Raw genomic sequence first — 14,259 nt, forward strand, 5'->3', positions numbered from 1 at the left:
AGTAGTACTATCTCCACTGTTATTTGTTGATAATAATTTACAGCTACAAAATGAATTATATCAGTCTCTCATATAAGTTTGTTGTCATAATTTCTTATTTGATGAATGGTCATCATGTATCTGGAGGTCATCATTTTAAAGTGGTGTTGTCACATCAGGGCAAATGGAGTCAAAAACCTTTTTCCAAAGTGATGTCAAATGTGACCCTTTGGGAAGTAAGTCACCATGCCCAGTGATGGGTTTTGGTGAACTATTTCAGATGATCTGATGACATGATCAGCTCTATAAACCACATTATCTGGTATTATGTCAATTTTGATTTGTCAAAAGTATAACGCCCAAAAAAACTATGGCAATCAAGCGTTGGTCATGAAAGTGTTTAGTTTGCGGGAGTGGTTGTTTCAAGAGCTGTAATTAGTCACAACCACCGAGAGGCCACGACACAGTCGAGACATGTTTCGGCGGTTACAGCGGAAATTGGCAGATCGGTTTATCGATCCCAACAATACAAAATGGTGGATGGGTTGTAAATTTTTCAGAAATGTAATGAAAAAGTGTGAATAATTTATATCTGTGCATTTATATTTACGTATCTATTCATTCAGCCAATTAAATTGCCTATGCACAAAGAGTACGTTATGCAACATCTGTCTCTTTAGCTTTTCTTTGCGTCAGTGGACGTTAGAAAACGTAAAATCCACACTGAAAAACATATCATCTTGATCGTTCAGCAGCAGCTAGCTGATGCAAGTAGATTTCAGAATGTTTTTGTAGCTTGGTAAATTTGAGAGTCACAAAACTCACTGTCAACGCAGCTTTCTTATTTGTGTGGCTTGTTCTTTTGTTTAGTCCTTGAAACCTTCGAAAGAGACCGCCATGTTTTGGAAAGTGTTCATTGCAAGTGTGACCGTGATCATCGCTGTCCTCCTACAGCTTCAGCTTGAGCAGCCATGCATCATCGCACATGAGGAGGTGGTGTTAAGCGGAACAAGGCAAGAAGCATTTGAATTCATGACCGACATAGAGAAATATCACAAAGTAAGTTCACAGGCAGGAACGGGGGCAGATATTGAAATCGGAAAGGCTTTCGAAGGTGTCAAACCAGCACACAAGGCAAGCGGGAGAGCTCAAGGGGGTGTCCCCTCCTCTGAAATTACTTCAGCTTGTGCTCACGCTGCATGCATTACCAGGAATTATTGTTGTATAGTAATTGTAAAACCTTTCTTATGAGTAGCACTGTAATGTGTAATTCTTGGAATTAAGTGTGCGAGATTATTGGAATTGGGTATCAGATAAGATACCTGTGAAAATTCCCACGGTCTACTTTTAATCCTCCATTCTCCCCAGCGTGATCAATTACGTCAGCATTGATGCGGCTCCTCATTGGATGGAGACGCATCAACGTTGCCCCCTGATTGGTGCAGACAAAGCTGCGCGTGAATACAAAACAGCTGTCCGCACGCTCTCGGCAGAGAGAGAGAGAGAGAGAGAGAGAAGAGAGCGATAGAGAGTTATTCCAGTCTCCCGAGTATTTTATAATCACGTGCACGAATCGTCATCCCGACGAACTATTTTATCAATTATGACTTTGGTGTGTATAATTTTGTGAAGCAGTGTTAGAATAAAGGATCCGGACGTTAGAAGGCAAATTCAGGACTTATTACGTTTGTAACCTGTGCAAATACAACATGGCGACCTTCCCAGGATCTTCAATTCGTGACAGTGAGTCCGGATGCGTTTCAGTCTTGGAGCAGATTCTATTAACCGAGGACTCCGTTTTTCACGCCACGTGCTAGTGCTACTGCAGTCCATTATGTACATTACGTGTACACCTACGTGATTTCTAACTCGCTCATTTCATCGGGAGGCAGAATAGTGACGTTCGTTTGTCAATATAATATTTATAAAATCGTGAATTTTTTCTTAACTGTTCGTGACGTAAGTGCGAATTTCATTATATTTATATATCGTCACTTTTGTTATAAATCACTGTGATCGCCATGAATCACTGTGAGTGTGAGCGCAGCATTTTTTAATCGATTGACGGACACCGTCTTCGTCAGTACGCATAGTACACGTCTATCTCTGTGTGTACCGAACTATTCAACTTCTACATCATGACATGTGCTATAACGTTCACGGATGATGTGCCCAGCAGCCAGAATACTCTTCAATTCGCCCTGATGTCTACTCGAGATCCGATACCGTTCCAGGCTCCAGCTGATCCAGCGTTGCAGTTTTAAAAGAGACATTTTATCAACTTTTTGAAAGACATTTTATAAACTTTTGAGAGACATTTGTAAACTTTTTGATAGTCATTTATATTAACTGTTTTGAAAGACATTTTATAAACTAATTAGTAATAGGACAATATTTTTGTGCATCATTTCAATTTTGGCAGAGTATAGTACAATACTTTGCAATATCAGTCGATTCATAGCATTTAATGCATTTAATCTTAAATTTTCACTCGTTATTGCAAACTGACTGGAACCGGACCCCGAGGATTTTGACAACTGTATATCTATAATATGAACTTTGTTTAGCTTTGCCCTGTTACAGCAAGATAGACAACGGACCAACCCAACCTTTAATGTTGCATTTCCTTTTTTGAAGAAATTAACTTTTGCTTCCCAAATACCTGACTTTTTATTCCTTCATAACTAACTTTTACCCCTTTACAGTAATAATGGAAGGGCCAGCAGATCCAGCACCACCTGCTTTCAGGGGCACCGATTTTCTACCTCCTTTGTTTGATGGTGAAGTGATCGACCATGACATTTGTCATGCACATATCTTATCGTTTATGGACTACCTTCACTTCCACAATCTCCACGAGCCAGCAAATGCTGCAGAGATGATTCATATCATAACATTGTTCAAGGCTAGACTTCGTGGCAAAGCACGTCTGTGGGCAGAGGGAAAAGTTTTCCCCACTATCGCTAATCTCAGAGCACAGTTTATGCAGCGGTTCAGTCCAACCCATTCAAATTTTGCCAATGTCAAGCATTTTCATTCTCTTTCCCATACCCCAGGCGATTCAGCCGAAATGACTCTCAATAAGATACGCTTAGCAGCCCAGCGTATTCATTATAATGAGGTCCAGGTTCGGGACAAATTCTTACAGGTTTTGCCTACCAATTGTCAGGCAGCAGTCATCATGGCTGCCCCTGCAGATGCAGACGTGGCAGTTCTCGTTGAACGTGCTCAACAATATTTAGATTTTTCTGAGCCAGACAGGCCAACTACTGCTAATAAGCAGGTATCATTTATCACTGATCAGGTCCATGTGACCACTGCTAGTGCATCCACTAACAGTAGTGCTTGCGCAGTTGACAGGCTCACTGAGCAACTTGCTGCTCTTCGCACAGAAGTGCAAGATTTGTCTATAGAGGTCAGGACTCAACCTCAGGTTCATTTTAGTCAACCACAGTCCAACTCTGATACTGGTGCTCGTACATATAGCTCGAACTACCGTTCAAGTTCGCCATCTCCTGTGAGTCATCAGTCTAGACGTCCTAGTCGTAGTCCGGCTAGAGACCGTTATCGTTATAGTCATCGTGTATCCAGTAGATCCCCATGTAGGGACAGTCGTCGTTCTCAGGGTTCCTATGGTATTTCTCGTTCTGGTAACTCTCCCCGTCGTGCCACCTCCAACATTGTCTGTTATTTCTGCCACAAACCCAATCATGTGTGGAGAAACTGTTATACTTACCAGAACATGGTCAGTCGTGGGATGAACCCTACTTTCATGCCCGTAAGGCCTCCAGCGCCACCCTTTTCTCCGTCCCATTATCAGCCATCAGATAATGGTCAACAGTTTCGTCAGGACACTCGATGTCCTCAACCCTACCCGTTCCAATCCTATAAGCCAGATAACAGGTCTAGGTTTGATCAGTACTCTGGACCACAACAGCAAAATTTTTAGATAGGAGAAGCACTAACTGCCACTTAGATGCCTCTCCGACTCTATTTTCTGCTCAGCATTCTGGTGATCAACATTCTAGTGATCATTTGTCTTCATCGTATAATCCACATTCTGAATATCTTGGTGAATCCTCTGCTGACATTCAGCTCACTTCTAGGAATTATGCCAAAGGTTATTTACCCACAGGCCAAGGTTTGGTCATTTTATTTGATTCAGGAGCCACTGAGACTCTGATTGGTTTGGAAACTGTAAGGGACTCCCCCTATTTGTCCAAATTGCCCAAGGTTGATATTAAACCAATCAAATTTCGTATTGGTAATGGAGAATTTTTGTTTGCAAAACAGGCCATTAAGCCTAAACTTACTATTCAAGGGAACCATTTCAATGTATACAGTGTCATAGCTGAAAATTTCATTGGTCCTGATATTCTTTTGGGTACATCTACCATGAAGGAACTCAAAGGTTCTTTGGATTTCATTACAAATTCGTTCAAGGTCAGGTCAAAGAAGGCTTGGTTACGTCCTACTGTCAATACTGTCATTAGACCAGGTCAGGTTAGGGTCATTCATGTTAAAGGCAAATTGCCCCATCACATGAAAAACTCGGCACTCATATTGAATTCATCGTCTCATTTGTCTAGGTTTTGTCCTTCAACCATGATGGTCAAATTAAAACACGGTTTAGCTCCTATTCGTATTTATAACCATTCTCGTAAACCCGTCAATATTCGGTCTGACAAGCCTATTGTCTTCACCAACTTGGATGATTTTATTCATGTAACTCAAAGTTTGTCTCCAAGCTGCCTCAAGCAAAATCAACCCTGTGCTCCGTCACAACCACCTGTTGATGATCAAGACTCGCATTTGTCAGCTAGGGACATTTTAAGGCGAGATGTTAAATTAGACCATAGTATTCTGTCTACGCCAGAACAGGCCAGTGTGTATGATATTTTGGAAAACCATGCTCCAGCATTTAGTCTTCGAGGTGAGGTTGGGACTTGTCCCAATTTTGAGGTGGACATCCATCTCAAGGATGAAACCCCTTTCTATATCCGACCATATCCGGTCGCTGAGGAAAACAAACCTCTCATTGATAAGGAACTTGATAAATTAGTCAAGTTGGGCATTTTGCATCAAGGACATACATCATATTCCAGTCCAATTTTGCTTGTCAAGAAGAAGGATTCTACTGAGAAGCGCGTTGTAACAGATTTTCGGTTTTTAAATAGTCGAGTTCATTGTGCAAATCAAGATTTCACTCCTTTGAAAACCATCTTAGCTAGAATCGGTCAGTCAAATTGTAAAGTCTTGAGTGTCATAGATTTGAAAAGTGCTTTTCATTGTCTACCTTTGTCTCGTAGGGCACAGGCCTACACCGGCATATCTGCCTACAACGGTGGTCGAACTTTTTACTATCGTAGACTTCCAATGGGTTTGTCCATTTCTCCGTCCATTTTCTCTCAGAAAATCAATGATATCCTTTCTAATATTCCCAACTCTAATCTCTTTTGCTGTGCAGTACATGATGACATTCTCATCTTCAGTAAAGATAAGAAAGAGCATACTGTACATCTGCAACAAATTTTCCAGGCTTTGATTGCCAATGGCTTGAAGATTTCTCCTAAGAAATGTCGCTTGTTTCAGACTAGAGTTGTTTACTTGGGTCATGTTCTGTCCATTTCTCCTGATGGTTTTGTTCAAATTTCGGCTATGAATGACAAGTGTTTGTCTATTAGGAATATGAAGACCCCTACATGTCAGAAAGCGGTCCGAAGGTTTGTCGGTGCTGTGTCATATTTGAGTCAATATTTACCTAGATTGCAGGAATTGCTTACACCTTTACATGAGCTCACACGCAAATCTAAGCATTTCCATTGGCAACCCCATCATGAGATAGCTTTTCATACTATCAAAGACTTGCTCATCAAGCCACCTGTCTTGAATGCACCCACTACTACAGGTGAATTCAGATTGTATAGTGATACTTCACGTATTGCTACAGGTTCATATCTTGCTCAATACTCTGATGGGCAAGAACGCATCATCGCATACTATTCCAAGCGCTTGCCAAAGGCGGCAAAGAACTATTCTGTTAGTGAGCTTGAATTACTTGGACTCCTCATCAATGTAACAGCTTTTCAGTATTTGTTACAAGACAGGACTTTCCAGGCTTTTGTTGATCATTCTTCTTTGGTTCAGATTGTAAAGTCAAAGAAGCAGCCACCGACCACTAGGTTGCAAAAGCTGCTTGAGCGACTGTCTCCCTATAGTTTTCAGTTGTCGTACCTGCCAGGCAAAGAGCTTGTGTTAGCTGATTTCTTGTCACGTGCTCCTCTAGATGATGATACTGAGTTAGATAGGATTATGCCAATCGCGTTCCAGGCACAATCACCTGTTATTTATGAATTAGAGTCTCTTTCAACCCCTGTTCAGGAGCATGCATTTTATACACTGCCACTTCCTGAAAAGATTGTTACCAGGTCATATGCAAAGAAAATGAACATTCCTGTGCCTCTTCTGCATAGGCCAAAACCAATTCCCAAACCACGAACACATGTTCCTTGTCAGCAGACAGTGTCTGTTGCACCTACACACACTCCTCTTGTTAATGGCATTCAAAACAATGTGCCACCAGTATCTATACTTCCAAAAGCTCCACGTGTGCCCATTGTTACATCAACAGTGGCACCACCAGTGTCAGTGATTCCATTTGTTCTCCAACAGAATGACAAATCTCAATCATCAACCAAGGTTGCTGATGAACCTAGGCTCATTGATTCCGCTCTTCCTCCATCTTCTGTCGTTGAAGAGTATTCAGATGATATTTTAGATCTCCTGGTTAGACCCACACCATTGGTTCCAAGGATTGATAGCATGCATACCAAGCATGTCCCTGATCAGGCATCTCTGAATAAGGTATTGAAGATCATCAGACGCAAGGTGATTCGGGATTACAATCTCCCTATTGAGGCACAACAGCTTAGTACCGCACAACAGACATCTCCGTATTTTAAACCCATCTATGATTACTTAGTCCATGATATCTTGCCAGCAGATAAGAAAGCTGCTAGGGTCGTTAGCATCAAATCTGAGCAGTATCTGACTTTCAATGGCATTCTGTTCAGGATTTTCTTTCCCACCAATTCTGAGAATTTCTGTTTTCAATTAGCAGTTCCGGAAAAGTATATAGATACCATCATAGGCCAACATCATGGCTCAGGTTTGCTTCTGGGACACGGAGGATGTACCAGAACTTATCTCACCATTAGGAAAAATTTCTATTTTCCATCTATGTTCCAACGCATTGTCTCGTATATTCAATCATGTAATAGGTGTCAACAACTTAAGGGAAAGTCTGATACTATGCGGACATTTCATGAACGCATTCCAGCCAGTTTTGAACCATTCCAGACCATTAGTATGGATTTCAAATCCATGCCCACATCTCCATCAGGTTACCGTCATATGCTAGTGGTGACATGTGCCATGACCAGGTTTGTTGTGGCCGTCCCGCTAAAGACAATTGACGCCCCCACTGTTTGTGAAGCCCTTCTCCAGAAGGTGATTACTCTGTTTGGCGTCCCATCTGTAATTGTGTCAGATGCAGCAGCATCTCTCACCGGTCATCTTGTTGAATTACTGTGTGCGACACTTGGCATTCAACAGAAGCTTGTCTCTGTAGAAAACCATGGTAGTCTTATGGCTGAACGGCAAATCAAATCCATTGCCGACCTCATCAAAGCAAATCTCCTTGAGTATGGTGTTTCTTGGACTCAATTCGTGTCCACAGCAGTGTACACATACAATTCATTTTCAAGTGCTCACTTGGGAGGTTACTCTCCTTTCTATTTGCTCTTCTTGCGTGAACCAGCTGATTTGTCCACTTTGAATTTCAAACCATGTCTAGGTCTCTCACGGTCACATGCTGAGTATGTCCAACATCTGCGACAGAAATTTCAGAATGTGTCCAAATGTATGCTGCAGCTCCAAGAGCACCAGCAACTGTCTCAAAATGCCAAGATTGCTAACAAACTTCAGAAATCTCCCATCTATGCTGAAGGTCAGTTGGTTTATCTACATAAACCCAACACTACAGGGATGACGGCCAACACAAGAAAGTTTAAGACTCTTTGGGTTGGCCCATTTGTTATACACCAGGTTTTGGATAGGACACACTATATTATAGCAGATTTGAAGGGAAACATCATTCCTGATATCTTCAATTTTGCAAGGTTGAAACCAGCATTTTTGAGGGCCACAGGTCAGAAAAATGTAGCCCATCTCCAGCAGTTGCAAAACTTGCTTCATAAGGCAGACAAGGCACAGGATGAGAAAGCTGTGCATGCTGCTTATGCTTTGGATTTCACTGATGAGACAGGTTCCGCTCATGAATCCACCACCTATAGAGGCGACATCTATGCCTCACAGGCTGAACTTTGTGATTTCAATATTCATTTGTCTCATGCCGAGGGTAACCATGGCATGATTGCTCCCTCTGTGTTGTCCACTAAGCAACAGGATGATTTGTCTCGGCTCACTTGGCAATCTCCCTCAGAGTTTGATTACACCACTTTGAAACGGGCGCGTTTCAATAATGGATGCCTAGAACTCTTGCTCTCTGTGCCTTTTGGGCAGAAACAGTTTAGCTATTGGTGGTCACCTCAATTTGAACCACATGTTGTCAGCATTGTCCAGTTTGTGTTAAGTGCCAAGGATATAAGATGTACAGGGTGTCCCAACCCGTTAAAAATGTTCAAAGATAAGACCATTCATGATAAGTCACATATTTTGGCGAAAAGCCAAGAGAAAAGTGATTAGACGACAATTTATTGAGAATATGGTTTGTTTTTAAAACATCTCAAGTGGTTTCTTGTTGTCGTTGTTATGGTAATGATGTCATTTGGTGTTTACAACAAGACGTTGCTATATTGCTTATCAAAACAAATCTTTACGAGAATAATTATTTCACCCTCATTGCTATTTTTATAAAAGCTAGTGAGTTGTTAGTTGGATAATTGTAGAAACATCTATTAGCTATAGATGTGATATTTTTTTCTACTTGTCTTCAATGAAGCTTTGTGCAACAGTAATCTGTCTATTGAACAGTTTTCCAGTTTGAGTATTTTATTATCAATACTCTATTTTATTGGATGTTTGTACGGCTACATGTTAGCAAAGCCAACTCTCATCAGTCTTGGGACTGATTTATTTTCGTGATGGGTTTCTGTCTCCAAGCAGTGCTTGTGGCAATTGCTGTTTCGAGACAGCTCACACAATAGTGTATGATTTAAAAATTTGGATACTTTTGTGACAACAACATTTTTTTTCGTTGAGGTTTTGTAAATACGCGTGTCATCCAGAAGTTCTTCGAGTTAAACTTTATTTTCCACAGTTTTCAGATGCCTCGTCGACCGGTCCAGTCACTTTCGCAATATTCCCAGCAGAGGTTTTGACACTTCATTGTATCATTGCATATTTTAACATGCTGTTTAGCATGAGATTAATGATTCAATGTATAATTATATTGTAACCTTATGCTCATACTTTGTCATGAATGAAGTGGTCATTCATCAGTAAGTGGAACAAAATACATATATTGTAACTAAGTTCGGCCGTTGGCTGAACACTGTTGGGAACCCCGAACCATATGATGTAATTTAAGTTCATTCGCTGCATGAACACCTCGTTTAAAGCCTTATTATCATTGATTGTACCCCATTCAACAATACTATGTGTTAAGCCAAAGTCATATTCCTCTAATTGTTTTTATAAAAAAAAAATATTTTAACTTCGTAAAATATTTTACCAGTTCCGCGGGATGTTGTATAGTAATTGTAAAACCTTTCTTATGAGTAGCACTGTAATGTGTAATTCTTGGAATTAAGTGTGCGAGATTATTGGAATTGGGTATCAGATAAGATACCTGTGAAAATTCCCACGGTCTACTTTTAATCCTCCATTCTCCCCAGCGTGATCAATTACGTCAGCATTGATGCGGCTCCTCATTGGATGGAGACGCATCAACGTTGCCCCCTGATTGGTGCAGACAAAGCTGCGCGTGAATACAAAACAGCTGTCCGCACGCTCTCGGCAGAGAGAGAGAGAGAGAGAGAGAGAGAAGAGAGCGATAGAGAGTTATTCCAGTCTCCCGAGTATTTTATAATCACGTGCACGAATCGTCATCCCGACGAACTATTTTATCAATTATGACTTTGGTGTGTATAATTTTGTGAAGCAGTGTTAGAATAAAGGATCCGGACGTTAGAAGGCAAATTCAGGACTTATTACGTTTGTAACCTGTGCAAATACAACATTATCATTGATGTTTTGTGAAAATGTTCCGTTTGGAAATAATTTTGATTAAAACTCTTTCATCTTTTACTTATTATACATGTAGTTAAAACTATTTTTGAATGTTTTTTTCAGTGGCATCCTGGCCTCGGTCCCATTGAAGCTGCTGATTCTAAAAAAACACTCCATATTGGAAAGGTCTTCTTTGAATCTGGACGATATCCCATAATAGGTAGGTTCAAACAATGCACCCAAGGTGTCAGCTGCTTAATTTTAAGACTTCAATAACATTGGCCATATTGCCACCCTTTAATCGATTGTTAAACAAAAGGTCAAAAGGTTTATAAATGTCTCTTTCTTATTTCAGGTGATGTGAAATACAAACTTGTGATAACTAATTACAGCCCGTCAACATTCCTTAGTTTCTCATCAGATTCCATCCTGTTACCACTTTATGAAATCACTCTCAAAGATGAAGGTGCTAAAGTGAGCAGGGTCTATATCAAAGTAGTCTCAAGGAGATACAGTTATCTATTCAATGTGAGTATGAATAAAATCATTACTGAATGATGCTGAGCCCCAAATGAATGACTCTATTACCGAAGAGTTGCTCACAAATATGATGCCGTAACGTCATAATTTGGGTGATTTTCGTGTGAAGAAGTATGTTTTTCTTTCATGTTTGTAAGGCGTGATATTCAACTTGGCACTATGTATGACGTCACCATTCCTGGGTAAGACTTCATGCCTGACGACTTGCGTCAGTTTCAAAATCTGTGTGAGTCACAGTGTTACTTTTCATTGTAATGGTTTTAATCATTATTTCATCAACTTAAAAACTTTCGAACACCCTGGATTAGTATTCTGAAAAATGATAAATGTTCGTGAACATGAACCCTGTTATTGCTTGCAAAAGCTTTCACATCTCAAAATTAATGTGCTCTTTATCGTAATTCCATTCGTCTCTTTTCAGTATGCGATAGCCCCTCTGACAAGATTTGCCTACAAACAACAACTCCTACAGGCCTTGTTTAATCTGAGGATGCTTTTTCGTAAAGATTGACACCGAAGACACTTGGACAGAATACATCATTCTCACTCAGAAGCAATAATTTTAAGTTCACCCACCCAGATGTCATAACTGTATTGTAATGATCCTATTTTGCTTGCTCCAAATTGCAAAATGTAGGGTGATGTTTTTTTAGCCTCATTGGGTCTGATTATGGGTTGATCGGCCCTACCGCGTGGACAACACATTGTGCGGCTGTAAGATTCTGTGCGTTGAAAATTTGTAACTTGCCAAAACATGATACTTAGTAGAATTCATTATTCTGTATGAAAATTTCAGTTGCCTGATTTGCTTTGGCCGTGAATTTGAACTTGAGAAATATTTCGTATAAACTTGCGTAGAAGGATAATCATGAATGGTTTTCGAAATTGTTTACTACTGAAAGATGCAAATGTGAGGACTGCCCCTGCAGACTAGTATCACAAAGTTTCCTAGTCTCGGCACCATGACACATAAAAACACTGCCAAAATGTAACTGTCAAAATGATTTTCAGGTTTACTATCGTTTTTACTATGTTGTACATGTGTGCATTTAACTGTATATTGTATTTTATCTCTTCTCTTTAATAGATGTGTGTGGTCTCTTTTTAGTAATGCTGGTAACACTAATTTTACGTCAGGGACTGGTGTGGCCAGAATAACCTGTATCATTTTATTTTGCGCCTTGTGGCATAAAACGAGTGTTGTGGTAAACGGTGACTTCTGTAGTCAAGAATTAGTCTTTGCTTATTCCTGATATGCATTTAGTGTACAATGTATGATTGTGTACTTCACAATCACATTTGCAAGCGAAGGTAGTGCAGTGCATAGAGCTGCAGCCAAGAGGTAGTGCCCTTCCTCATATTCCTTGCTTTTACTATGTGATGACTTACGGTGGCACTCTGTTTCAGACGTCTTAATCAACTTTGCTGTAATGGTAGTTAGACAACTGGCTATGTACATGTATGTACAATGTATTTATTCATTGGGTGATATGAATAAAGACTAGCAAATGCTTTTATCTAATTAAACTCCATGTACATTTACACTAGGCCTTTCTGTACAAAATTGAAGTAAAAGCATTTGCTAGTCTTTATTCATATCACCCATTGTTGTGAAAGTTTTAATGCAAAGACCATTAACTTATTAACAGCAGAAAAGTTGCATTTGCTCAAAAAGTTGATTTGGTGGCTTTTGAGGCAAAACTCTCAAGAAGGTCATATTAAAGTACACACAAAATTTAAAAAAAACGTAGTCTTTATTGCATATCAATTCTTGGTACACATGTGTAGAAAATCATTCCATTTGCGCAGAATCCATGTTGTGATCTCAATTTTGTTGATACATTGTCTCGACAATGATACATGTAAGTATTGTAGGCTGCAGTTTTGTAATCCACATGCATTGTTTTATATATACATTGTATTGTTAAAAGATTTATCACAGGAGTAGATATAATTTAAAGGCTGCACTGATTAAGATTGGGTATCAATTATTCGGTGACATCAAAGTACAATAGAACCTCCCTATTTTAAGGACAACCTCGGGACTGACAAGTGCTGTCCTTGACAAGGAGTTGTCCTGATTAGAGAGGTCAAATTGAATGGAAACAATCAACTTTGGACTAAAACTAGCGTCGTTAGGAGAGAATTTGGAGACATTGTACTTAATAGAGAGGTGTCTGCTAAAGGAGGTTCCACTGTATGTGTGAAAACGAAGTTATATTAAGAGAAAGCTATATTAACTTGGATAGACCGTCAAGCTCGGATGTTACAGGTGTCAATTTTTAACAACACCTACCTCCTACATCGTGTGAGGCTGAATGCAACTGATGCAGTTAACGGCCTCAGTGTGAGTGCTCGAACAGTTAACAAAATTGTAAATCTGTACAGTAGTTTCCATTACATCATGTATTTGTCCATTCCCTTTTTGTTCATCACATCATATCCTAATCAGTAAAGTGTTAAAATGAATCACAATATTATTGTCTATCATGTCTTGTCCCTTCTTCTTCCTCAGCCTTGCCTGCATGGATAAATTAGGCTGTCAAACGATTGACTGTCCCAAGGTAGTGACTGTTCCCACGTAGTGACAATTGGAGAATAGCAAGCCTCCTCCTTCAGACAACCTGAAGAATTGTCCCGATTGCGACTGTCCTATGGTTGTGACATTGTCAGGACCCTTCTGCCTTGGTGACCTTCTATCTTGCTGTTCACTCGCATAAAGACAGGCCAAACCTGACCATTACCCCAACTCGAGAACCTCGAGTAGCTCATGGACCTCTGGGATGGATGTACCTGATTCAGCTTACCATGTACCTGGGAAAAGATCATATGACCATTCTTCTTATTTTGGTAGCAGCATCTTCACTGGAGCTGCTAAGTGTTGTGACAACGATTAAGACTGTCGCAAGGTTGTGACTGTGCCCTGGTAGTGTCATTAGTGAATGGCATAACCTCCGGTCTCCAGTCTGGCCACTCGAAATGGAGTATACAGATGATGTTGACTTCCTGGACAAAGAAAAGGAACCCCTGCACCAACTCCAGTCAGTAAGCAGCAGAGAGACTGCTGAAAGACAACAACCTGTTCATGAACGAGACGAAGACGGAATTCAGCCATGTGTACCTTGCGGAACCCACTGAACATGATCCACAGGGGAAGACTCTCCGCGGCAATGAGAGCTGCCGGGCGCAGGAACAAGACCCTGGGCCACAGCAGACATCACATCCCGCTGCATACAAGGCAACACCGCATTCCATACACTGCGGAAACTGGAACAGGCGAACTAAGATCCCACTGAAGACAAGACTCCGCCTCCACGAAACCAACTGCGTATCTATCATGCTCTACAACTGCAATAGCTGGGTCGTACCTAAAGCCATGCTAGATAAGCTGGATGCTTGCCACCGCAGACACCTTCGCGCCATCACAGGTCGCTGCTGGCCGAAAAGCTTCATCAGCAGCAAGGCACTGTACGAATTGTGCAACGAGAA

At 40.6% G+C, this 14,259-nt stretch overlaps 1 protein-coding gene across 1 annotated transcript; it reads left to right on the plus strand.

The window, feature by feature from the left end:
- The first annotated feature begins 532 nt into the window (after nt 1-532).
- On the plus strand, nt 533-13,223 carry LOC135498573 (uncharacterized). The gene is made up of 5 exons (XM_064788872.1): nt 533-543; nt 850-1,038; nt 10,354-10,450; nt 10,586-10,758; nt 11,192-13,223. The coding sequence occupies exons 2-5, from the start codon at nt 877-879 to the stop codon at nt 11,279-11,281; spliced, it is 522 nt and encodes a 173-aa protein (XP_064644942.1). The 5' UTR covers nt 533-543; nt 850-876; the 3' UTR covers nt 11,282-13,223.
- The last annotated feature ends 1,036 nt before the right edge of the window (nt 13,224-14,259 follow it).

Source organism: Lineus longissimus, chromosome 1 (assembly GCF_910592395.1).
Source record: "Lineus longissimus chromosome 1, tnLinLong1.2, whole genome shotgun sequence".
In the NCBI taxonomy this organism is placed as follows: Eukaryota; Metazoa; Nemertea; class Pilidiophora; order Heteronemertea; family Lineidae; genus Lineus; species Lineus longissimus.